We start from the raw sequence: 23,987 nt of genomic DNA, 5'->3' as shown, positions 1-23,987 counted from the left end.
GTTACTTGATCTCAGGTGTAGGCATTGATTATCGACTGCTTCTTTTTAAGTTGGAATATGAATGCCAGCTGACAGGAGGTTTCCTAGTGACAAATGAGAGGGTGAACTGGGGATGCTACATGTCTCAAGAGTGGGCCAAAGTCGCCCCAGGCAAGTGTGGCCTTACCTACCTGCTTGTATTCATGATTGAGTCCCTGGTACCAAGCACACCGCCTAGCACATGAGCTGCCCAACAAAATATTTTTGGGGTTGTTGGTGAACTTTAGCCTGCAGCAAAACACTAGCCAAGTCACACAGACAAAGAGTTCTTGAAATAAAGAATAGGAAGAATGGCAAGGCCTAGGCACTGAGAAAGAGAGGGAATGGTGAAAAACTGAGCTGAAGGCTTGAAAAGCCGACTAATGGGTTGCATTAGTCATAGGAAAGGGGAGTGATAGTTTAGATGCTGGTAGCACGGTGGATGCTTGCACAACCCAACTTCAAGGATGCACTAAGATGAGCCTTAAAGTTATTTTATGATGTGAGACAGAAATCAGACTGAAGGGATAGAATACATGGGCTCAGGATGAAAAATGACAGAATACCAATATTGCAAAAGGGCCCATTTAAAATGGTCACAGACAAGAGGGCACACCCAGGCTGGAGGTGAAGTTCCTTTGGTGCTGAGATAGAGGGCTGGGTGCAAACTCCCCAGGCGTAGGGATCCGGCTGAGTTTCATCTGAATGGCACTTTCCCTGAAGCCTTCATTCCTCTGTAGATATGACCTCACTCAGTCTCACCACAGTATGCTAAGGCAGTCTTCCTACTTTACAGAAAATCAGACATGGAAGGAACAAGTGCTTGTAGGAAGCTCTTCCTGTCCTGTCTGCTCAGCCCTGGCTGGTTCAAGGTGATGCTGAGGTGGGATCTAGGCTTCCTGGGTCTCAATCTACCAGAATTTCCTCTCTGGGTGGGATCTGGGGGCAGTGGATGATGAAGCGAAGACATAAAGCAAAATTTGCTTTGTAAAAATTAAAACTTCACACAAATTACTGCATCATACAGAAGTGCATGGCTAATTTAAAACAGTTGGAAGAGGATGATTCCTGGTGAGGGGTGCAGGTGGAGGCAGAGGTCAAGTTGGAGAGAAAGTACATTTCAGCCAGCAATGTCATTGCTGCTGAAAACATGACTGAAAAACAAACCAAGTTCCTACAAGATTCTCCGCTTTCAAAAAGAGGAATGGGCTCCAGTGTGCATCCTTTCCTCCTGGCCATCCCACTTTCCCCTTCCTTCTCCTGGTCCTTGACTGAGTTTTTAAGAACAAGTTCTGAAATGTCTCTCAACAGTCCATGGAAGAGTCTGTGGACACTGGAGTGTCTCCTGCCTCCGGGGCAGGCTCAGCTCAGGCCTGATGGATTTAGCCTGCAGGGCTCCCCTGGCCCCTCAGGTGGCCACATTGGTGCCTTTAGAGGAATTCTGGCCCTGGCATTCTTCCCACTGCCTCAGCCCTGGCTGCCCCAGGGCTCCGGTGGGGCAGTTTGGGGCCTCGTGGCCTTTGCCACACCTCTTCTTAGGCTGATGAGCCGCTGCTCTGACACAGGCTCAAGCACTCTCTTCTCCTATGGCTGTTTCTGTCGCCATTGGCAACCTTCAGGAGCCTGTTCTTTGGTGTGCCGTCCACTTGCCTCCTCCCGGGGGCAGAGAACATGTCTGATTACCATCCAGACTGACACCCTGGCCTGGGTGGGAAAAGAGGCCTGGCCCACAGTTCGTAAAGGTGGTTTCTCTTCCCTTGTTCAGACAAGCAGATCTGACCTTTGACTTGGGAGCTGAGTTGTCTGCTGAGGGTGCCCTCCCAACTTCTCCACCTGCCAGGGGAATGTCAGAATCTGATCCCTTTCCTGGGAGCAGCTCACTCCTGGAGCCAAAGACTCCACCACCTAAAACAGCAGGTCCACACCTGAGCAATCCGGACCCTCAGCCTCCGAAGTCCCCTTGCATCTGCACAGGGCATGGATGCCCCTGGAGAACCCCAAGCTGGCTGGAGGAGGGACCACAGCATCTTCAGGCGATGTGACAAAAGCTATTTGCCCAAAGAGGCCAGATGCTGAACCTAAAGGACAGAAGTTTCTAGACACGGACAGGGCTGACAGAGTAGATGAGAAACTGGGCTGTTGTTTCTCTGTGGAAGCAAGTGTTCTTCCCCATGCACCCACCTCCTCATTCCAACTTTCTCTCTGCCCATCCATATGCGAACCTAGAGCCGCAACCCAGCCCTCATCTGTGCCTTTCGACACAAGCCCAGTGAAAACAAGGCAGCTGGCGATGACCCTTCCATTTAAGCCACATCCTCAGGGTATCCCCAAAGATTTCTCCCCTCCGCAGGGCCTGTGCCTACCCATATCAGGGTCAAGAATCATTCGCAAGAGCAGAAACCAGCCCTAAGAACAGCAGAGCCTGCAGAGAAAAGACTGCTCTGGAAGCCACAGGATCCCTGCCCCCACATGAGCACACTAGATACAAGGACGGCTGCCCCTGAGTGTGGAAAGTGCAAGGCCAGCAACAGCCTCTGTCAGCTCAGAGCCTTCACAATGCAGAGCAGGCTGGTTTTGGCACAGGAACTCCAGGGTGCCTGCCACTAGGAGGACCATTCCAGAGCCTCCTGGCCCTCCCTATAGCTTAGCTGGCACATGTGTCAGTGAGACTGGGGCAAGACTGGGCCCAGAGCTGTGCTATGAAGAGTGGCCCCAAGAGAGAGCCAGCATTTGACCTCCAGGGTCCTGAGCAGCTCTGGTTCTGGCAGCATCTCATTCACCAGGCTACCGACGAGTCCTGACCCATCCCTCACTCTCGATAAAGGAAGTGCCCAGGGCCTCGCTGATGGATTCCTCAGGACAACAGGTGGGGGACCAGAGAAACCTCTCCTCTTTCTGCCTCTCTACTCTCTGAGAAGCAGCCAAGGCCAAGGCTTCACTGCCTTCATTTCCTCTTTCCTGAAAGATAACAGGGGCTTCAAAGCAGACAAGACTGTGGCAACTGAACTGCTGCCCCATTCTTAGCTGATACTCTGAAAATGCCAGCCACATCCTCTGTGTGTGGGGGCAGACAGGAGCCACAGCCCCAGATGGCTGTGGTAAGGCCTGTTGGGCCCAGCAGAGACCAGCGGGCAGGGCAAGGGCACCGGCAGGAAGGCTGGAGAGGAGCCGTGGAGAAGAGGCTGCCTCTACTTTGGAAGTGGCATGGAGGCCATGAGGCAGTAAGTCTGGCCAGCAGCTGGACAAGGCTCTGCACCCCAGAGGGGCTCAGGGCTCTTAGATTTCTGTCACTAGGGCAATAAAATGCTAATGGGGAAATCTAGACAGACGTTCAATCGACTGTGAAAAAGAGTGTCTGGGTGCCCCCTGGCTCACCGGGAACACACCCTATGGGGGCTCGCAGCAGCAAGACTAACTCCAGACCTCACCTGCGCTTGCTGCCTTCTTAGGACCAGCTCAGCACTGGGTGGGAAAGAGTCTGCAGGGAAAGGGCCTGGGTGCTCGCAGCTGCCACCGGCTGGGGAAAGCCAGGGATGGCTGGAGTAACTGACAGTGGGAGAAACTCACTCGGGCCAGGGTGAGAGACTGTCTAACCCAGTCAAGAGGGGCTCCACTACATATGCGTCAACTTCTGGCTGAAAATCACCAGAAGAAAGGGTAGGGGGATGAGAGAAACCATCTGGCTTTGTGAAGCTGGAGCAGCTGGGCTGAGGAGGCCCAGACAGAAAGAGGAGAGTGGAGACTGGGAACGTGTGGGAAAGGGGCCAGGCCTCCTGAGGTTTCAGCTGCTTATTCAAGAAAGCAAGGGGTCAGAGGGGCCAACGAGTGCTTTTACTCTGGGTCCATTCTCCCCTCTGCACCATTCTCAGGCTGGGGGAAAGCCGAAAAGGGAGACCAAGACTTTGATTCCAGAGAGCTGCCAGGGTCAAGGCCCCTCCAGCATCCTCTTCTTGGGGAGGTGAGCACTGGCTACTCCCTGAGTGGGTTGGCTTCAGCTGAGGGGCAGAGGTGAGTCTCAGCTGCTTCACCCCTCTGTGGCCCAGGTGGGAGCCTGTGCGGAGGGGAGGAGTTAGGAGCCTTCCATGGGGTGAACCCCTGCCTTCCTGGCATACCACATTCCACTGAGGAGGAGAAGCTTGGAGCGCAGCCTCTCACTCACCGCCTCCTGCAGCTCCTCCTCCCCCAGTGCCCTTGCTGAGACATCCTCGACAGCAAACCTCAGGCAACTAGTGACATCATCACTCCCACTACCAAAGCAGCAGCTGACAGTAGAGTAGCTGAGACAGACGCTGCTTCCCGTGCCAGGCTCCTGTGCATTCCCTCCTTGGTGATATCAGAGCTGCCCGAAGGGGCTGAAGCCTCAGGACCACCCAGCCTCATCCTGTTGGCCATAAAGGATTTATGGTGTGGCTCCCTCTCCTGCCATTCTTACCTCCAGCAAAGTGCAATTGGGAGTTTTAACTGGAATGGTATTGAGCCTATGAATCAGTTTGAGGAGAAATGATATCTTAATAATATTGAGGTTTCCAATTCAGGAACATGATAGATGTCTTCAGTTATCAGCTTTTCTTGAATTCCTTTCAATTTTATCATTTTCTCTGTAGAGATCTTGGCCATTTCTGTTAGACTTTTTCCCCAGGCATTGCATATTTTTCAGTTTATCAAATCTATAAGAGTATCTTTAAAATTTATTTTCCTGTCTTTGCTGACAAGCTTCAGTTCATGATAGGACAATCCAGTTATTTAATTACCTTCAGAATATTCCAGCCAGCACTTTTCATGTTGCCCAGCCTGGTCCTGCACCTTCGTGTGGGGTGCAGGGGCCATCCAGTTATCTCCAGGTCATGGCCTCTCACTTCTAGGGAAGGAGATCCTTCTGGATCACTGTTCACTGTTCAAATCAGTGCTGCCATGATCCACCTCACTCTCTTCAAACCATGCCTGCAGGTTCCTGAGGCTTGGTCAGAGACCGACTCAATCTAAACTGGTTTATGTTGATTCCTAGTTTCTTTGTGGATTTTTTTTTTTTTTTTTGTGAACAAAGTATGAATTTAAGAAGTGGGATGGTTAGATTTAAGGCAGGGACTTACTTGAGTAAATTTATTTTCCATGGAGTGGTGAGGAGAACACACAGAAATGAAGAAATTGGGAACATCCATGACCATGAAAGCAATGAAAGAATGAAGCAAGAATACAAGTCGACAGGCTGATGGACCAACAACCAGCCAGTTGCAGAGACGAAACATGAGCAGTGACAACTTCAGACTGTCTTCGACATCCTTGGTTCCTAGCCATCCTTTCACAGCAAATGCTGATGCTCATCTGGGTCATACACAAAGAATCATGCCAGTGAAATAAAAAGTGCAGCACACAGTCCTAGTTAATGGTGGGAAATGAAAGTTGTCATGGATTCGGGTCATGGTTAGAAGCCACTGGTTCTTGGGCCAGATCCAGCTGGATATTCTTCCAGAGCTTCAAGTTTTTCCAGTTTGGTTTTCTGCCTGAAAATTTTGGAGCTGCTTTTCCTGGAGTCTATTTGTGAATGAAGAACATAGCTCAGTAAGAATCCAGGGACCCAGCTGTGCTCCATGATGCTCCTAACTGGGTGGTGACATTTATCCCCCTCTTGCCAGAGCCCCTTTAGGGAAATTCACAGGGAAAGATCCATTTTCCTTTCTCTTTACACCATAGATGTACCCTGGAGTGTGAAATGCAAGTGGCCCCAGGATGGCTGTCTTCCTTCTTGGGTAAAAGTCTCCGTTATCTTGCCCCATCTTCTCACAATAGAAAACCAGGAACAGAGGAAATTAGGAGGCACTTTATGGTTTAGACCACTCGCAATGGTTACTTCCTAGGAAACTCGCTTGTTCCTTGATTGGCAGGATTTAGGTGGAGTGTCTTTTAGACGGAGGACAGGATGGAGGCTCCTGCAGGTGTCAATTTCATGCACTTCCCAGGGAAGGTTGTCCGTATGTCTCCCGTGCTCAGGAGGCATGATTCAGAAAGTCCACTGCAGGCTCTCCAGACTGCCTCAGACATCGTCAGAAACACATCTGAGTCAATTGTGGAATGACTCAAGGCTTTGAAATATTTAAACCATATGTCTCATGACACTGGATGAAAACGATGCCAGTTTCCCCACTGAGAGGATGTCACCCGAGACTGAGGCTCGGCTCGGCAGTGACTGCACTCCTGGCCTCAGCTGGTCATGCTGCTGTAGGTGGTGAACTGTCAGAGCTCCTGGGCTGCAGGGCTTGGAATAGGACCATGCATGGGCAGAGACACCGTGCGCCCTAAGGAAGGTGTCAGGGCAACCCAGGGGTCCTCTCTAGGTCAGGACAAGATCTGTCCTCCTAAATGGGACTTGTACAGGAAGGTGAAAAAGAGTGTACTTGCTTCTCTGGAGAAGGCAGGAAACCACCGTTCTATCACCAAAGGATGTCCCTTAGGAGCCTTACTCTATGAAAATCAGCTGGGATCCCCAGGCATTCTTTGAGTGAGAGAAGAATCTGCATTGTAGGAATATTGTCTTATCTTTTAAGTCCCTCCAAGGTTGTTTCCCTCTTTCTAAAAAATACCCACAGAACACTTGACATGGGAAAATGATAGTTAACCTCAGTGTGGTGGAAAATACAGTGAAGTCAGAGGTGCCAGATTCCAGTCTCTGCTCTGCCAGTTCTTAGCAGTGGATCAATTAATACTGGGCACTTAATTGTTTGAGCCTCACTTCCCCCCTCTCCACAGAGGGATGCTTAATACCTACTTTATAGGGACGTTTTGAGAATGACGTGCGATGATATATGTGTAGCACATGATATGGAATCCAAAGTGTGAGTCAATATTCACTCAAAGAAGGCTGTGGATATCTCCTCAATGAACATGGATTCAAAGGCCAAGCTGGACCTCCCCCACCCCCAATTAATCTTGAGACCAGTAAAAACTTGAATGAAAATAGAAGATATGGCCAGGGACTCTTGCTTTTGGCCTCCTGTTGATCTGTGTTGCATCTGGGAAAACTACCAAAGGAGGGAGGAGAAGGCTCAGTAAGCTGGAGAGATTGTCTCAAGTCTGTAACTGCATGATGCTCCTAGAACTCGTTCCTTCTCATCCTTCTCCAAAAGGTGTTATGGTAGCTTGGGGGCTGCTCAGTTGCTCTCATAGCCTCCCTCAGAAGCAGCTGTCCTGGTGGTGAATCCCGGCCAGTGGATACCGGTGATCCTGACCCATCTACAGAGGCCCAGGGTGGAAGGTGTGGCTCACACCAGTGTCTGCTCCTCCACCACTGAGGACAGTGGGGGTGACTGGCTAGGAAGGGCACAGATGATCCAAAGGACAGGAATTCTGACCCTGCCTCATTCAGCAGCAGGCCTAATCCTCCTGCCCTTACACAAGGAACAAAGCAGAGAAATTTGCAGGTAATTGTTCTTCCTGCCCCAGAGCATGTAAGGAGCAATGCCATAGCCTCTGAGGCAGGGAACAGGAGTGCCCATGGGCTGGAGCCCTGAGCCCTAAGCAAATCCAGCCCTGGCTGAATGTTTTATATGAGGTTGGTCTGTGTGGCTGATGAAATGGGAGGAGGGTGGAACAGAGGCCTGAGTGGATCTGGGGGGCTGGGCCCGGAGAGGTTTGGTCTGCCAGTCTATGAGCATAGTTTCTTCTATTAACAGGTTATGTACTAGAGGATGGGACATAGGAGAAAGACCATCACCTGCCTCTCCTAGGAGAGGCTCAGAGATTCAGCTCAGCGAGGAATCTGCAGCTTGTGCATCCCAGCCAGGGTCAACACCGAGAGCTGAGAGTGTTTCCTGGAGTTGGCCTGGTTCAGCTCTGGGCAGGTGTAGGAGTTGGGGCACTGATCATCGGAGCAGGGATGGTCCTTCACCGATGCCTTTTTCCCTCTTCCCCTCATTCTGCCTTCAATACCTGCACCCCACCTCCCCGTTCTGTCCACCCCTGACGCCTGGGAATAAAAGGTCTTTCTCAGAGGCCTACCTTGGGTTTGAAGGCAATGAGCTTCAGGATCATCTCCACGGTGAAGAGGCCAGTGAAAAGCATGTTGAGGATGTTCATGGCGATTTTGAACAGGCAGCTCTGGCCGTAGTGCTGCATCAGGAGAGGGGAGGAGCTGTGAACACGGGGCAGGGAGGTCTCCCCTCCTCCCCACCTTTTGCCCAGCCTTCTCGGAGGCCCTTGCCTCAGCAAGACCTTCCTCGAACCAAACCCCCAGAGGGCCGCCCACCTCTCTGTGGGCAGTCAGGAGGACTCAGGAGAACCTCCAAGATCTTCCCTGCTCTGCCAACTCTGAACACATCTGTGTTCATTTCCCTGGTTGGCCGTGACAACTTTATGGAGACTCTGGCACTCAAGAGAGCTTGGGAACAAGCTCTGTCCCTGAAGACAGGTGGATGCAGAACCCACCTCCACACGCCACACCTTACCGACAACGAATGCGTCCAGCTCATCCCTCCCTTCTCCATCTCCTCCCCTCTCCCCATTGATCAACCAACAACAAACGCATCCAGCTCATCCTTCCCTTCTCCATCTCCTCCCCTCTCCATTGATCAACCAACAATGAATGTGTCCAGCTCATCCCTCCCTCCTCCATCTCCTCCCCTCTCCATTGATCAACCAACAACAAACGCATCCAGCTCATCCCTCCCTCCTCCATCTCCTCCCCTCTCTCCATTGATCAACCAACAACGAACGCATCCAGCTCATCCCTCCCTTCTCCATCTCCTCCCCTCTCTCCATTGATCAACCCAGGGTGCCATGGATTCTTCCATAAGGCCCAGAGAGGAGCGCATCCTTGACAGAGAACACTCGTCTTTCTCCAACTGCCTCCCTTGGCGACCAGGAAGGCGATGCACTGAGCTGCCTGCTGCTCCATTACACTTTCCATCCCCATGGCATGCTCCCTTCTGCAGCACCGTGGCTGTGCTCCTCATTGGACTGACCTGCATGGCCAGGCAGATGGTGTTGAGCAGGATGAGGACAAACATCAGGTACTCGAAGTAGGTGGAGTTGACCACATACCACACTTTGTACTGGTGCTGGTTCTTGGGGATGTACCTCCGCAGGGGCCGGGCCTTGAGGGCGTATTCCACGCACTGTCGCTGGGAGGGTGGTGGAGGATGGGGAGAGTGGGGTTAGTTACCTGGAGGGTGTGGGGGGAGCTGGCAGAGAAGTGTGGGATGTGAATGAAACCACACACTGTGGGGTGGGGTTCTCCGGAAGTCTGAGAAATCATTGGCAGCTCTGGCTCACTTACAGGTGGGAGGTGCTATTTGGAAAATGTCTTGATTTTGCCATGGCCCCCTTAATCAAGCAGAGAGCCCCTTCTCGTCAAATCCCCGTAACAAGGTCCTAGGCAGGGACCATACATCTCCTTTCCTCACCCTGGTGACGCCTGGTATGTGCCTCGGCAGGGAGTCGGCATCGCTAAGAATGTGCTTCCTGACCGACTGACAGCTGTGCTTCTCACTGATTACTTCCCATGCCACAGACCCTCCTTGGGTACTTCTCTCCTCAGTTTTTCTTTCCTGTCCTAAATCCAGCAGGCTGGAGTGCAGTGGTGTGATCTTGGCTCACTGCAACCTCTGTCTCCTGGGCTCAAGCGATTCTCCTGCCTCAGCCTCCCAAGTAGCTGTGATTACAGGCATGCGCCACGACGCCCAGCTAATTTTTTGTATTTTTAGTAGAGACGGGGTTTCACCATGTTGGCCAGGCTGGTCTCAAACTCCTGGCCTCAAGTGATCTGCCCACCTTGGCCTCCCAAAGTGCTGGTATTATAGGCATGAGCCACTGCGCCTGGCCAACTAAATCAATCTTTCTTATTTGCCAGTGTCCATAAGATGGAAAAACACAGTTCACTGAGAGGGAAGGGGATTCCGGACTAACTAGATTCTTGGGACTCTGGCAAAGAGCCAGTCCGCTTCTCTTCACTTTGCCCAGGCTTCCAGATCAGGAACTGGGGAATCTCCCCAGCCTCTTCTCAAACCCTCAGCCCCGATGTCCAATGCTTGAGTCTTAATGCTTTTACCTCCTCCTATTCTTTCCATCGCTACCATCATTAACCTGATACTAGATCGGGGTCTAATCCTCTCTCATTTCCACTTTCTAACTGGCCTCCTCTCTTTCCTGTCTTCTTTCAATCCAGGGTCCACACAGCAGCCAGCAGAGTGAGTCTATGCCTGAGATGTAGACTTGAAAACCCACAGGGGATTGGCTGGCCTGGTGAGGGTCACAAGGGGCACACCATGCTGCGCTCCTTCCCGTGGGCACTCCTTATTCACAGACAGGGATGTGTTTCCCCACGGACTCCTCCCAGTGGGAGCCAAGCTAGGAACAGACCTGAGGCACTACATCTACCTCCCCCTGACAGCTTCCTGACTCAGTCACGGCACTGCCAGCTCTTCACGGCTAACAGAACCTGTCACGATACTTGGCATCACCATCTCACTCCCACTTAAGTCTCTTTCCTGCCCCCGCCTCCCACACAAGCCTCTGGGTTTTACTTAAGAAACCATGTAAGAATGGTTTCTTGAAGCCGTTCTGTTCCCCACCCCAAAAGCCCTCACTCCCTCACAGTTCTAGTTTCTCTCCTCCGTATCATGGTGCCAACCCACTTGGGGCCTTCTAACTTGTTAACTTCTAGATAGGGCATGAGATTTGACAAAACCTATCATACAGTATCCTTAAGTAGAAGCTTCATAGATATTTGTCGGCTGAGTACATTTGCCAGATCTGGGGTTTGCAGGAATTTGCATTTCTTTTGCACAGGTCCCTCAAAAAGACTGACAGCCCACTCTGGTTGAGGAATAGAGAGACGATCTCAGTATCTGCACGGCCTCTCCCTGTTGCAGCCCCTCTGAGGAGTGGGCCGCAGGCTGCCATTCCCTCTGTGGGCCCCGCTTCCCTCCGCTCCTTCCTAGGAAGCTACCTGGTTCTTGTCCAGCTCACAGTTCTTGTACTCCTGCTCCCCCTGCTCCTGAAAGGTGACGATGACGAAGCCCACGAAGATGTTCATCATGAAGAAGGCGATGATGATGATGTAGATGATGAAGAAGATGGAGATCTCCACACGGTAGTTGTAGATGGGGCCCTTGTCTTCTGTGTGGGAGTCGATGGAGCGGTACAGCAGCCTGCAGGAGGAGACAGGTCCCACAGAGGGAACTGGAGAAGCAGAGTCCCCTCTGCAGAAGGATGGCACCACTGCTCCAGGGATCCCAGGGATCAGGGTGCAGGAGACAGCTCTGGGCTGGAGTCCCAGCTCGGCCACTTACTGGCTGTGTGACCTTGGGCAAAGCGCTTAACCTCTCTGAGACTCAGATTCTTCATCTGTAAATTGGAGACAATAATTCCTGACTTTCCCACCTTGCAGGGTAGTTAGAATAATGTATAGGAAGGTGTTTTGAAACTGTGAAGAGCTATTTAAATGTAACATGAGTCACGGACATTGATTTAAAACACTGGAAATATTGGTAAATATTGAGACAGCTTTGCAAACTGGCAGGGGCTCAGAGAATGTTAGAAGGAATGTAAAATAAATCTCTCCGAGAGCAAATATCCACTTAGATAAAAACACTACATGACCCACGCTACTCCAATCATCACCAATGGTCTGGTTTTAGACTTCAGCAGCTTACATACATATGCCATTCATCTGAGCCTGGGCTGGGTGCCCCATGAAGCTTGTTATTCTTCATGGACAGGGATTATCTCTTCCCCTTCCTCCATTGCCCTGCACAGCACTTGGTTATTCACCAGCTATCACCTATATCTTACCACACAATAATGTGACTCTTACCTAAGATCCATGCATTGCTGTTGACTTAGAAACATTTAGAATTTTCTGACTTTCAGATTCTAATTTCACTGGAATATATATTGGGGGAAAAGCAGGTATCTATACAAAGATATAAGGACCTGATGGGAAGCTGCCTGGTAGAGGTGATGCAGCGTGCAAGGCCCACGGGCTGCTCTACGCACAAACGCATTGCCTCTGCAGAGGAAGTAGGGCCCGGGCTTCCATCCCTTTCTTACTTTCCACTGTAAATACAGGCAAGGCTTTTTCTAAGGAGACCGGGGTCCAGCCAATAAAACAAAGACATCTCAGCCATCTTTACCCAATGAAGGGCACGCTGGGAGTGGCAATCTTGAATCCTATGGTGACCACAGGGCCCACACCTGGAGAAGCTCTTCCCACACCCAACTCCCAGATGCCATAAGGGTAATGACAGAGATCTCTGACATTGTGGCTCATGCTGAGGTTGGAAAGAGGGCTAAAAAAACGTAATTTTTGGTGGGAGTTTCTTGACACCTTCTAGAGAAAGAAGAGTCTGTGTTTCGGCAGTGACAGTGGACTATAAGTTCTAGAAATACACCTCACTGCCTGAGGACCCAGGTAAATATGACCTCCAGAGGGAGTGCGGGACATTAACAACACTTCGGGATGGGCTGGAAAGTCACTACCGGCCCTTGAATGTCAGGGTTCGTGAGGCCTTGCTTTGCATACTCACTCTGGCCACCCTTCGAAGGTGGAGACGGTGAAGAGGGCCATCATGGCTGCCAGAACATTGTCAAAGTCAAACTTGCTGTTCTCCCAGCTGCGGGGTTGGATGATGGGGTGGTCAACCTCCCCGTCTTTGTACGTGATGTAGTTGCCCCTGAGAGAGGAGGAGAAGGAGTTTACTCTGGGATCTCCCATCTTCCTTCACACCTGGCCTGCCAGTGACCCTGAGTGCTGGGTGGGATGGGACTGCCTGGCTGGAACTTCACCGTTCTAGCCATGGGAGGAGCTTCAGTGGGCAGAAACTTCAGGAACAAAAAATGCTACACATTGTGTCAGTGAGGCCAGATTACACACAGGCAAAAGTCCAGGTGCCACTGCAGTCTTAGAAAATGAGCTGTCCCTCCTTTCTGGCCAAGCCTCCAGCCTCCTGGGGCTGACCGGCCGTGGCCCTGGCTGCCCTCCCACCTCCACTCACTTGCATTCCGCCTCTGTCTGCTTGGAACTGTCTGAACAGGTGTACAGCTTTCCCTGGAAGGCAGAGAACAGAGTATTAGAGATGTTCAGTAATCAATGAGTCAATCCAAAAGCAATTAGTGAGCATTTCCATAGCCCAGCACTGTGCTAGGGACAGTGGGATAAAAAGTGCAGAATCCAGATGGACAGGGCCTGACTCACATGCACAGGACAGTGGCGAATACAGACGCCAGTGCTGCAAGTAGCACTGCAATGCAAAAACGGGAGCTCGGGTCCACGGGAGCTGTACTCTCCAGGAAGGTCTTGCTAGGTAGGGAGAAGCGGAGCTGGGCTCAGAGGGATGAATTAGATGGGAGTTTACACAGTGCGAGGTGGCAGGGGAGAATGCTCTAGGTGGGAGAATAGCAGAACTAAAAGGATGAGGGCAAAAAAGACCAGAATCCAAGGAGGACACGAGGGGTGCTGCAGGAAGCAGCGGGAGCTGACTTTGACAGGTGCAGGGCTCTGAAAGCTGGGTGGTGCAGCGGGGACGTGATGCTGTTGATAATAGGTTACTGCTGCAGGCTTTAAGCAAGTGACTGACACAGAGGTTCCACAGGATGAAAGTCCCTCTCTCTCTCTCTTTCTAGAAGGAAGAGCAGTGACCTGAAGGTCAGGTGAAGTGGAGAGGGTGAGGGGCCTCTGGCCTGGTGGCCCGATGCCTCCTTCCAGCGCCTCCCTCCCCTGGTCTGAAGGTTGAGTCGGGCGGCAGGTGGAGGTTACATCCAGGCCAAATCTGGCCCGGGACACTGTCTCATTTGTGCTATATCTGCCGGCTCCCTTCCCCGGGAATGCTGATGGGAGGGGAGGGAGGAGGACCACAACAGAGCCCAGACCTTACCTTGAAGAGCTGGACGCCGATGCAGGCAAACATGAACTGCAGCAGAGTGGTGACAATCACGATGTTCCCGATGGTCCGGATGGCGACAAACACACACTGAACCACATGCTGCAGTGGGAAGGGACGGGGAGAGGGACGTGGCTTCAGCAGATGCCAGGAGCCTTTCCAGGACGTAGCAGGGGCAGCCCGTTTGCCACAAGGGGGAGTAATTGGGCTGAGAGGGGCAAAGCCACACTCCCAGAGTCATATAGGAAGTGATGGACCCTAATGGGATGCAAAGGCCCCCACTGGACTCTCCGTGACTACAAGGACAAAAGCCCTGCCAACCTCCCATTTTACAGTGGAAGGAATATAGGGACGGCGGCACCACAGGGGTACAGGGTTTGTGTGGGATCTCCCTTTGGCACATTCTGCTTAGGGCAGACACTTTGGATGGCTGCCTCTGTTACTATTCTGTTCATTACGGAACCACGACATGCAGTGGGACCAGTGTCCAGGACCCCACATGGCAGCCACTTGGTCTGACCATCATCTCCTTCCAACCCACCCCTCACCTCTGTGGAGCTCCCACTCCCCAGCGGGCTGGCTGGAGCCTCCCTACCCAAGCCCTCAACTCACCTTTAGCCCCTTGGCCCTGTTGATGGCCCTCAGGGGCCTGAGTACTCGCAGGACTCGCAAGATCTTCACGACATTGATTGCACTGGACCTGGGAGAGGGAAACAGGCAAGGTAGTAAGCTCCTCCTGTTTCTGGGGGGAGCAAAAATAATGTGGTAAGGGCATGTCCTGACAGGTGAATCCCAGGCAAACCTGAGAAAACGTAAAGCCCATCTTGGGGACGTTCGCATTCTGGGACCACTCTCTACTCCCATCTCCCACCCCGTGAGAGCCTGGGGCTCGCCTGTAACCCTGGGGCTTTCCTGTGGGTGAATAAATAATACGCAAGGTGGCTCCTGGAAGGTCATTAGCAATGTACTGTGCTACTCATAGGGGCATCCACAGTGTCAGAGAGAGAAATTCAGAGCAAGGCCATGGGAATTCAGACCCCAGCGCAGGCACTTGCTAGCCAAGGCACTGAGGACAAATTTCCTAAATTTTCTGAGCTCTAGTTTCTTTATCTGTAAAATGGGTCTGTAGTCAGCTCAGAAGGTCTTTGCAAGGGTTAAGTAAGAATTCTGTGTAAATCACCTAGCCGCGTGCTTGATAAACTGCCTGAATGGTACCTGCTCATGATGCCTGCTGAAGACGTTACTACACCGTTAGAATGCCATACTAACGGTGGGATCTTGGGCCTTGTGGCTGGAGGTGATGGGCATGGGGAGGAGATTTCTTAGTGTTTATCTCCAAACACATATCCTAGACAGTTGCTCCTGGCACCTATGCTCCTGGCACCTATACATAAAACCCATCCAGAGCACACTCAGGACTCCAAGGAAGGATGGGCTTTACTGTTGGGGCTCAGGAAACAACATCCCGAAACGACTGCCTTAGAAGCAGTCTCAGAAGCAAAAGTTTTTCTCTGACCTTCTCTTGCCCTCCTGTCTCAGTCCCCTTCTCCTCCGAGGCTAGCCATAGACACTAGAATCGCTCTTCCCCAAGATGGGTCATAGAAACCAGAACCCAGAACCCGTTTCCCCAAAGCCAGCCACACAACCTAAAAATATTACTCAAATTTTCCCTCTGCTTTTCTGTATAAAAACTGGCCATAAAAAATGATCAGATCCACCACGTGGGAGTGTAGATCCTAAGACTCCGATTGCAGACAGGATCCTGTCCCCGACCCAGAAGGAGGGAAAGCTTCACAGAGAGCCCAAGAAGAACCTAGAGACAGGCCTTGCTGGGTTCCCCACTCAGTCCATTCGCGTTAGATCCTACCCTTCTTGCCCAGTCGCATTTCTACATGGCTGTCCATACTTTTTTGAACCTAAGCATAAAAATGGTCAATTTCCCCTGTATCTTTGGGTCTGCATTCTGAAGGCTCTGTGTATACACGTTAAATAAATGTGAATGCTTTTTCTCCAATTAACCTTTGTCAGTTGATTTTTCAGTGACACTTCAGAAGGCCAGTCCCTTCGACTCCTACGCTGCACTACAGGTTCCGTACACCTGGGATGCCGAGGCCAAGCCAGAGCTTCTTGGAGTCTCAGGCTATGGCTTTTCCCCAGTGCGATTGGAGACAGCAGGAGACAAGCCTCTGAGCAAGACGCCTGGATGGTTTTTGGAGCTGTCCATCCTACCCAGGTGGGGCTTATTAACCATACCACCTTGGTGAGCAGCTGTGGAGCACATCCTAACCCTCACGGGCTAACTACCTGAGATAGCCGCTCAAGCTTTCAGAGAGCTTCATACTTGCCTTGGGACCTAAACAATGAATGATAGGCCAGCAAGTGCTGATTTCATGCTTTGTGTGGTCAGGATGATGTGCTCAAGAAGGGGCTGGTGGAAAGATCTGATTTCTCTGGTGCATGGCTCTTTTATTCCAAGAGATGCAAAGGCCATTCCTGTCTATCACTGTGTCTCTCCTACAGTCTCTCTGGGAGGGAATCAGTTTGCACTGAATCACAATGGAAGGGATTTAAAGGTCAGATGGGAAAAACACAGGCTAAAGAGGAAGACTTCCTCATTCAAGGTTAAATAGTGATTGAGTGGCCATGCTGGGATTCAAATCTAGACTTGTGGGCTCCCAGGCAGAAAATATGGGGTAATATAACTGATGATCAAAGAAAAGGGTCTCTCCCAAGGCCCCGGTCCCTGCATGATCTCAGCCAACCATGGAAACACTCTTGGGAGGAGAGAACCAGGAACCCTGGGACTTAGGCCTTTCTCTACCATAGGTGTGACCTTGATGTGTCATGATGTCCTGAACTCCAAATTTCCCATCTATCCAATGATGATAACACTTGCCCTGTCTCCTCCATCGTTTTGTGTGTGTGAGGATGTGGAAGTGCTTTGAAAGTTAAAGTGTAGGATTCACACTATCAGCTGTTAGAACTTGGTAGAAACTAGCAATCAGGTCCTCCACATCTGCACGAGGTCTGCAACCTTGGCTGTACAGGGGAGTCATCTGGAAAGCTCTTGGAACTCACACCCAGACTGTACCCCAGACCAGTGAGATGAAAAACACACACACACACACATACACACACACACACACACACACACAAAAAAAGACACAAATATACATAGTGACACACACACACATGCACAAACACATACATACGCACATACATCCACATATACATCCACATCCACACCCATATAGACACATATGCAGACACAAACACACACATACAAACACATACATACACACACATTCACACATCCACAAACACACATACACACATCCACACACCCCACACATCCACAAACACACATACACATATACACACACCCCACACATCCTCACACATGCACACATACACCCCACACTTACACAGACATACATATACACATTCACACATACACTCAAACATGAGGTGCTTTGGCTGGAGAGAGAGGGGAGAGAAAGGGAGAAGGAGGGTCCAGGTCAGGGGAGGTCATGGCATTGGTAGACTGTGGGTTGCTGAAGGTCAGCCTATGGCACGGGGGCCGTGGTGGAGGAGGCAGGAAGGTCCTGGAGACAACCGTTTCTTAATAGCTGAGCCTGGCCCTGCTTGTCATGGCAACACCCAGGTACTTAAACATATTCTCGCCTGATCAACATGCCCCAAGTGTCAGACCACTGAGGACACGGATCCAAGAACTCAAAGCCGCCGTGCACAGCTTTGGAGGCCCCACCCCGCTCTCATCACACTGCGGTGGCCCCGCAGGCAGGCCCTCCAGGGTTTGGTTGTCCTCTCTGGCACCCCTTGCTAGCTGCATGGCCCATCGTGGGCTGAGAGGCTCCCACTCACTGGATGCCAAAGGAGATGAGGGACACGCTGACCACCAGCAGGTCCAGGATGTTGAAGTAGTTCCGGCAGAAAGAGCCCTTGTGCAGGAAAGCCCCATAAGCAGTCATCTGCAGGGAGGGACAGAGGAACACCAGTGTGAGTGGCCCTAGCCCTAGCCCAGAGACCCCTCACACCACCCCTTCCTCCCACAGCATCCCTTGGGCAAGTCCCAAGCACCATCCACGGGGAACAGGAAGGACAAAGATTGCGATACGGTGCCAAGAAGAGTTCTGCTACCACGCACACAACCACCCAAGACTCTCCCAGCCCAGGACTGCTGGGTGGCTCCTTGCACCTGCCAGACCAAGCCAGGCTCTTTAGTCCTCCATTCAAAGCCCTTTCAAGTGGGCCCCACCATCCCACTCTAATTTCCCACTGTTCCACATCCCAAGTCCATGGCTTCGGGCCTGCAGGGTCCTTTCCTGATGCTGTCGGGTTGGGAGCACACATCCCGACTGCCTCTCCAAATGCTTGAGTCCTTAGGCCAGCTGAGAGCACCAGACATCTGCAGGGAGTGGGTGGGTTGGGGGGCGGGGCATGCCCAGCAGGGTGACCAGCCATCCTGGTTTGCCCAGTTTGCTTTATCATCAGAAATCCTGCATCCAGGAAACTCCTCAGTCTTAGGCAAACTAGGCCAGCTGGTCACCCTGGTGCCTGGTGAGAAGTTCCAGCGGTGACCCTGGCAATTAGCATACCTCCCTTTCCTGGCCTCAAAGGGTGCTTATTATTGATGCCAAATATTCTAAACTCAATTCTACTGTCCTGCTTCTAGACTACATCTGGAGTTCTTTAAGGGCAAAAGCAATGTGATCAGAGGAGCTATGAGGCTCAGTGGCTAAGAGCACAGGCTCTGAGGCCAGGCGGCCTGGGCTGGAATCCCAGACCTGTGGTATTTTATTTTTGTGGCCTGGAGCAAGAAACTCAACTTCTCTTAGTGCCTCTGTTTCCTCACTGGAAAAATGAGGATAAGGTCTACTCTACAGGGTTGTAAGCATCAAGTGGGTACTTCTATGTAAAATACTTAGGAGGCCACCCTGTACACGGTGAGCCCCGGAAAAGGGTGAGCTGTCACTACAGCCTGGATTTGAATTCCGGATGCTTCCTGGATGAGAAAAGTTCTGTTTTCTCATCATAAAGTGAGGAAACTATCCCCTGCCTTTGTAAAAGCCCTTTGGAAACTTTTTAAAAGAGAACACACAAGATGATGATGACTGTTACAGGACTTGGCCATTATTACCACCCTCTGAGCCTGGTGTAAATCTGCGCACTGCAGGTGCTCAACAAATCGCCTTTATAGCCTTTCTCATTTTGCCGACTTGCGTAAGGGCCAGTGGTTATCCAGGATAAGGCATGTGACAGGCAGAGGACAGGAAGCGTCGGCCAAAGGGAAAAATGTGGAGCTGACGGTGGAGAGGTGGAGCAAGGCTCCCTGGTCATCTGGGGTCCAGTTAATCTCTTTGGAATCAGAGCATGCCCAGGGCAGAGTGTCCGCAAAGCCATTCAAAAGCAAACACAGGGGGAAATGGGCAAAAATAGCTCTTGCAACCTAATTCTCTCCATTTATCTCTTGCAGCAGGGGGTACCACACAGGACTCGGGCACCTGTGTTGGGCAATGGTTTTTAGAAGTGGGTAGATTACATAAAAGATGCAACGGAGTATAGTTCTAGAAGGCCCACCATCTGGAAGGCTTGCCTCCCTGCCTCTCGGTGAAGAGCTGGGACCCCCCAGAGACTGGACTCAGGAGGCTCCCATAATTCATATTAATTGTGCCTGCAGAAAGCCCAGTACTTCCCCAGCCACCTTGCTTTTAGTGTTAGGAAGGCACTGGGTCTGATCCCTTCTTGCTCCTGGCTTGGATCTTCTGAGGCTACTACTGAGCTCTAACAGAGCCCTCTGCGTTCCTCAGATGGGTGGACTAATGAGGCTCAGAGTGCCAACTCTGTCCTCTGGTTTTGGGCTCCTGTTTTGTTTGGGGATCCTCGAATGAGACCAACACTTGAGCAAGTGCATGTGTGTGCATATGGGGGCGGTGGGAACATGCATCCAGGCAGGGCCAGAGGAAGAGTGGCTGTACAAGAAAGGGCAAATGGACATGGGGAAAACGTAGCATTTACTTGAAAGTCATCTGTGGTGTTCAGGGCATCAGGAAAAGCCAGACTCAGGTACCCAGTGCTAATTGTTCCTCTTTGACCCTTTTTTCTGATTGCCAGCCACCTAGGTCCTGCTTTCCTAATTCTACACCATTACTTGGGAAGGGGCCTTTGCTGGGGTGTTTCCATCCTGAGGAAGGAAAGGAATGGGATGTGGCTCGCTAGCTCTGCCTGGAAGGGTAGGAAAGCTCTCAGTTCAACCACGGACCATCCCTGCCTCTCCAGGCAGCTCTTCTAGTTATGAACCTGTCTTTTTTTTGTGATTTCTACTCACTGGTCTTGATTCTGCCTTCTTCCTCTTCTATGTGACGGTCCCTTGTATTACTCAGGCCAACTGTTGTGAGCCTACAAGCCTTTCCTTTTTAAGGCCAAACATCTCCAGGCCCTTCCACTGTTCCTTGTGCTAAATGTCCCCCTTGGACAGCCATGGTCATCTGTGCCACAATATGACACTGGGCCTTAGGCCAGGAAGAGGGACCCAGTGGGAAGGAGGTACAGGGGAGTGTTCCGGCATTGGGGTTTCTATTCAGAAGCATGCTGAGCATAGAAGAGAGTAGAATAGGGAGGGGATGGAAAGACCTTGCCATGACAATGCTTGCAAAGAGACCTTTCACTTCAGCTTGCATGGCAATCCCGAAGGAGAAATAGCACCATTGAAATCCACAAGGGCAGCTCTGTAGAAGGGCACTGAGAATTGGGCCTTAGAGCTTCTCTTGTCCTGGGAAAGAACTCTGGTGTCTGTGTGCCTCCCTGCATCTGAAGTCCAGGAAGCAAAGCAGCTCACCATGGAAAACAGGTTTTGCCGCGGTGCATCTTAGTGCAGCCACGCAACTTTCGGTTCCCTCTCCCGACCTCCAGGAACCAAGGCCTGGTCAGATCTACTCTCCATGAGCAGAAAAGAAAAATCTGAGCCACATACTTGGTTAGCGGGAACCAGGGATGGAAGCTGGGAGCACCTGAGCATCCTGGGGACAAGGACACAGGGGAAAGCACATAAAAACCGCCCCATTCAATTTGTATCTGGATGTGACTGAACTGTCATGTCCATCAACAGGCTGGGCCATGATGAGGGAGTCTCATCAGGGAAGGAGAGGCCTGCAGCTGGAAGTGGCATCGGTTAGGTGTGGACTTGAGCTTGCACTGGCCACAGCGATAGGATGACAAGGGAGCCTGGACTCCTTGGGAGGGGGAGTCCCAGGCTAGTCTCCCAGGAAGAAGCTAAAGCTGAAGCATGGGCTTCAGAGCCTTAGTCCCTCTGTTTGGGGAAAGGATAGAATCTACCCCCTTGCTCAGAGAGGAGCACATGTTCCCTGAGGTCATGGAACTCACACCCTGACTCTCAGATGAACTGGCTTGCCATGCGTTGGTTTAGAGACTCAGAAATATACCCAAAAAACAGAGGAATACTCTCTCTCTCTCATCCCAGTGTTGCCCTGAGGTGGGCTCTGCCTGTTCTGAGGGTAGCAATGTTACGGCAGTTCCCTTAGCAGAACTGAGCTGGGCCAGCAGCAGGCAAGGGCTGGGGCCTGGGGGCTGGGTGCTCAGGTTCCTTGCGGCACCTGCTGTCACCCCGCTGTACTCAGCTCTCCAGCACAATTCTCCCTCCCCCATGCTCAGGGCAAGGGCACTGTGACAAAGCTTTGCAGCAGGTGACTGAGGGGTCGGCAGTAGTCTATAATGGCCTGCTAAAAGCCCTCAGCTGGGAGACCAGCTCCAAATCTCACAGTAGGCCTGTGATTACTGTGACACGGCCCCAACCCCAGCTTAGACCCAATGTCTGCTGCAAGTACTGAGGAAGGTGCTAAGGATGGGCATCCAAAGACAGCAGCCGAAGTGATTCTTTCACGCCCCAGGAGGTTTCCCACTTTCAGAGTGTATGAAGCAGGAGAAGGGAAGGAGAGTCCTACGTGGGCTCAGGTATCAATTAACCGGAGCTGGTGCATGTGGGCGTGTATGTCTGGCGCTGCTGATGGCTGCAGCCCATATCAGTGAAATGGCAGCCTTAATGTTGGCACAGCCAACACATGTCCCTTCCAGGCCACGGACTGCTTAGGGGTGGCTGGAGGGAGGAGCTGCAGTGGGGTAGGCTGCTCCTGGCTTCTGAGTCTGGGCAAAGTGCATCACACAAAGTGAGGGGCACTCATTTTTCCAATTTCAGGCTTGGGAGTAAAAAAAAGAGAGAGTGAAAGAAACAGAAAAGACAAAAGATCCAGCCAGACAGAGCAGAGACAGACAAAGAAAGCGACAGAGGATGCATTGCCCAGGTTGCATTACCTTAAGGATAATTTCTAATGTAAAGATACTAGTGAAGACATAGTCTGCATTGCCTAGGATCTGAAAAATAAGCATAATTGGATTAGTGGCTCTGAGAGTGAACCCCACACCAACAGGAAGGAGCATGTGTGTTAGCGACAGACAGCGGCAGAGACCTGGTGCTGGCACAAGGGGGACAGCAGGAGCAGAAGGGGATGGGGGCTTTACCTTCAGAGCAATTTCAATGGTGAAAATGGTGGTAAAAACAATATCAAAATAAAACAGAATCTGCAAAACAAAAAGGAACAGGGTGGGGATGGGGTGGGGAAGGGAGAAAAGCAGGACAGGAAGAGAGATCAGTGGCTGTTCACCAGAAAAGGGGCCACACTTCAAAATGAGATGCATGGCGCTTGAGTCTTTGTGCGGGAACACAGATGGAAATGGGGGGCAAGCAGCACACACACAGCGATCCTGAGGCGGGGCTAGCCTCAGGCAGCACAGCGGCTTCCCTTGAAGCCCCCAGATAAGTGAGGTGAGCTTCCAGGGCAGGCCTCAGCTGGTACTGGATCTGAGCAGCATCTGGTTGGATGCTTTTCCCATTAATCCAATTTACTTACAAACCCAAATCGGACCACTGAGATGCTTGTCAAAAGGACAGAGAATGGGGTTTGTCTTTTTGCAGGGAGATTCAAAATGCTTTGCTCACGTTGGTGGGACTGAGCTGGCCAGCTTCCTGTGTTGGTGGAAATCTATTCCTGGGTTATTTCCTCTGGGGCAAGGGAGGTGCATCCTTCAGGTGAGGTCTGCACAGGCTGAGGACCGGCTCCAGGATTGCATACTTATTATATTTCAGGTGATGGATCAGGGATGGGGCCAACACCTGTTAACCTCAGTAAGACAGCCCCAGACCAAGCAGGCCCCAGGAGCGCAGAGTGGTTTGGCATGGGTATGGCTTTAGATCAGCGGGCTGTCTTCATGTCCACTTGGTTGGGACTTGACAAAGTGTTGAGGTTTTGAGATACAGCAATTCTTAAACTGGCCTTTAATATTGTTCACCAGAGCCTTGGGTGGGTCCTCACATTTGGTTCTACTCTACCGAAGGTACCAAGACTCTCTTTTAGGTAAGGTCAGCCATATCACTGGCACCTATTTGCCAATGCTCCCCTTCTAGTCAGAGTACGCTGGGAGCAAGGGAGGGCATGTAGTCAGTGGCCACATTTTACTAAGTTTGCGGGGAACTAGAGCTTCCTGGGGAACATCCACAGGCAATGAAAGTCCTGATCTTTGCCAATTATCCAACCAGCCTGAGCATTTGGGTACATGCTCTCTTATTTGCTTGTGGTCCTAGGGTGGTTTTCTATCAAAGCTTTACTCTCTTAATGAAATGTTACTTGTGGATCTAATTATGACACCTAGAATTGGGCTCCTGATTGAACAATGTCAGCAACAGAAGCTGTGGGCCTGGCACAGCCCCAGGGGGAAAGAGTGCAGAAGACACAGGCGATGCATACATGGTTCCTGAAGGAGGTGTGCTGGACCGGGTCCTCAGCAGCCAGGGAAATGCTGCTGAGCAGAATGAAGAAGAGGATCAGGTTGGTGAAGATCGTGTCATTGACAATGCGGTGGCACTGGAGGCGAAACCTGTATGGGAGCGGGGACAGGAGGAGAGACAAGTCAAGGCAGACAAGGGGAAGCAGCAGTCGGCTCTTGGGAGCTCCTCTCCTCAGCCCTCCCCAGCAGCTGGCAACAGGTGCTTGTTGGCTTGAAGTG

The 23,987-nt window shown here is 51.4% G+C and overlaps 1 protein-coding gene across 19 annotated transcripts in view; it reads right to left on the bottom strand.

Annotated features, from left to right (window-relative positions):
• Positions 1-23,987, bottom strand: part of LOC129009980 (voltage-dependent L-type calcium channel subunit alpha-1C) — a 716,779-nt gene that overhangs the window by 73,953 nt on the left and 618,839 nt on the right. For 8 of the 19 annotated variants that reach the window (XM_063672327.1, XM_063672319.1, XM_063672317.1 and 5 more), the window contains 10 exons: positions 23,729-23,858; positions 22,446-22,505; positions 17,775-17,881; positions 14,502-14,589; positions 13,884-13,991; positions 13,005-13,057; positions 12,537-12,683; positions 10,958-11,159; positions 8,973-9,131; positions 8,011-8,121 (listed from right to left, as the gene is read on the bottom strand). In XM_063672327.1, the coding sequence (XP_063528397.1) occupies positions 8,011-8,121; positions 8,973-9,131; positions 10,958-11,159; positions 12,537-12,683; positions 13,005-13,057; positions 13,884-13,991; positions 14,502-14,589; positions 17,775-17,881; positions 22,446-22,505; positions 23,729-23,858 (1,165 nt within the window). Of the gene's footprint in view, positions 1-8,010; positions 8,122-8,972; positions 9,132-10,957; positions 11,160-12,536; positions 12,684-13,004; positions 13,058-13,883; positions 13,992-14,501; positions 14,590-17,774; positions 17,882-22,238; positions 22,299-22,445; positions 22,506-23,728; positions 23,859-23,987 lie in introns of all 19 variants that reach the window. The other 11 variants (XM_063672320.1, XM_063672318.1, XM_063672322.1 and 8 more) reach the window with 2 other exon arrangements.

Source organism: Pongo pygmaeus, chromosome 10 (genome assembly GCF_028885625.2).
Source record: "Pongo pygmaeus isolate AG05252 chromosome 10, NHGRI_mPonPyg2-v2.0_pri, whole genome shotgun sequence".
Taxonomy (NCBI): Eukaryota; Metazoa; Chordata; class Mammalia; order Primates; family Hominidae; genus Pongo; species Pongo pygmaeus.
The sequence above is the reverse complement of the archived record's forward strand: the minus strand, read 5'-3'. Positions and strand labels throughout refer to the sequence as shown.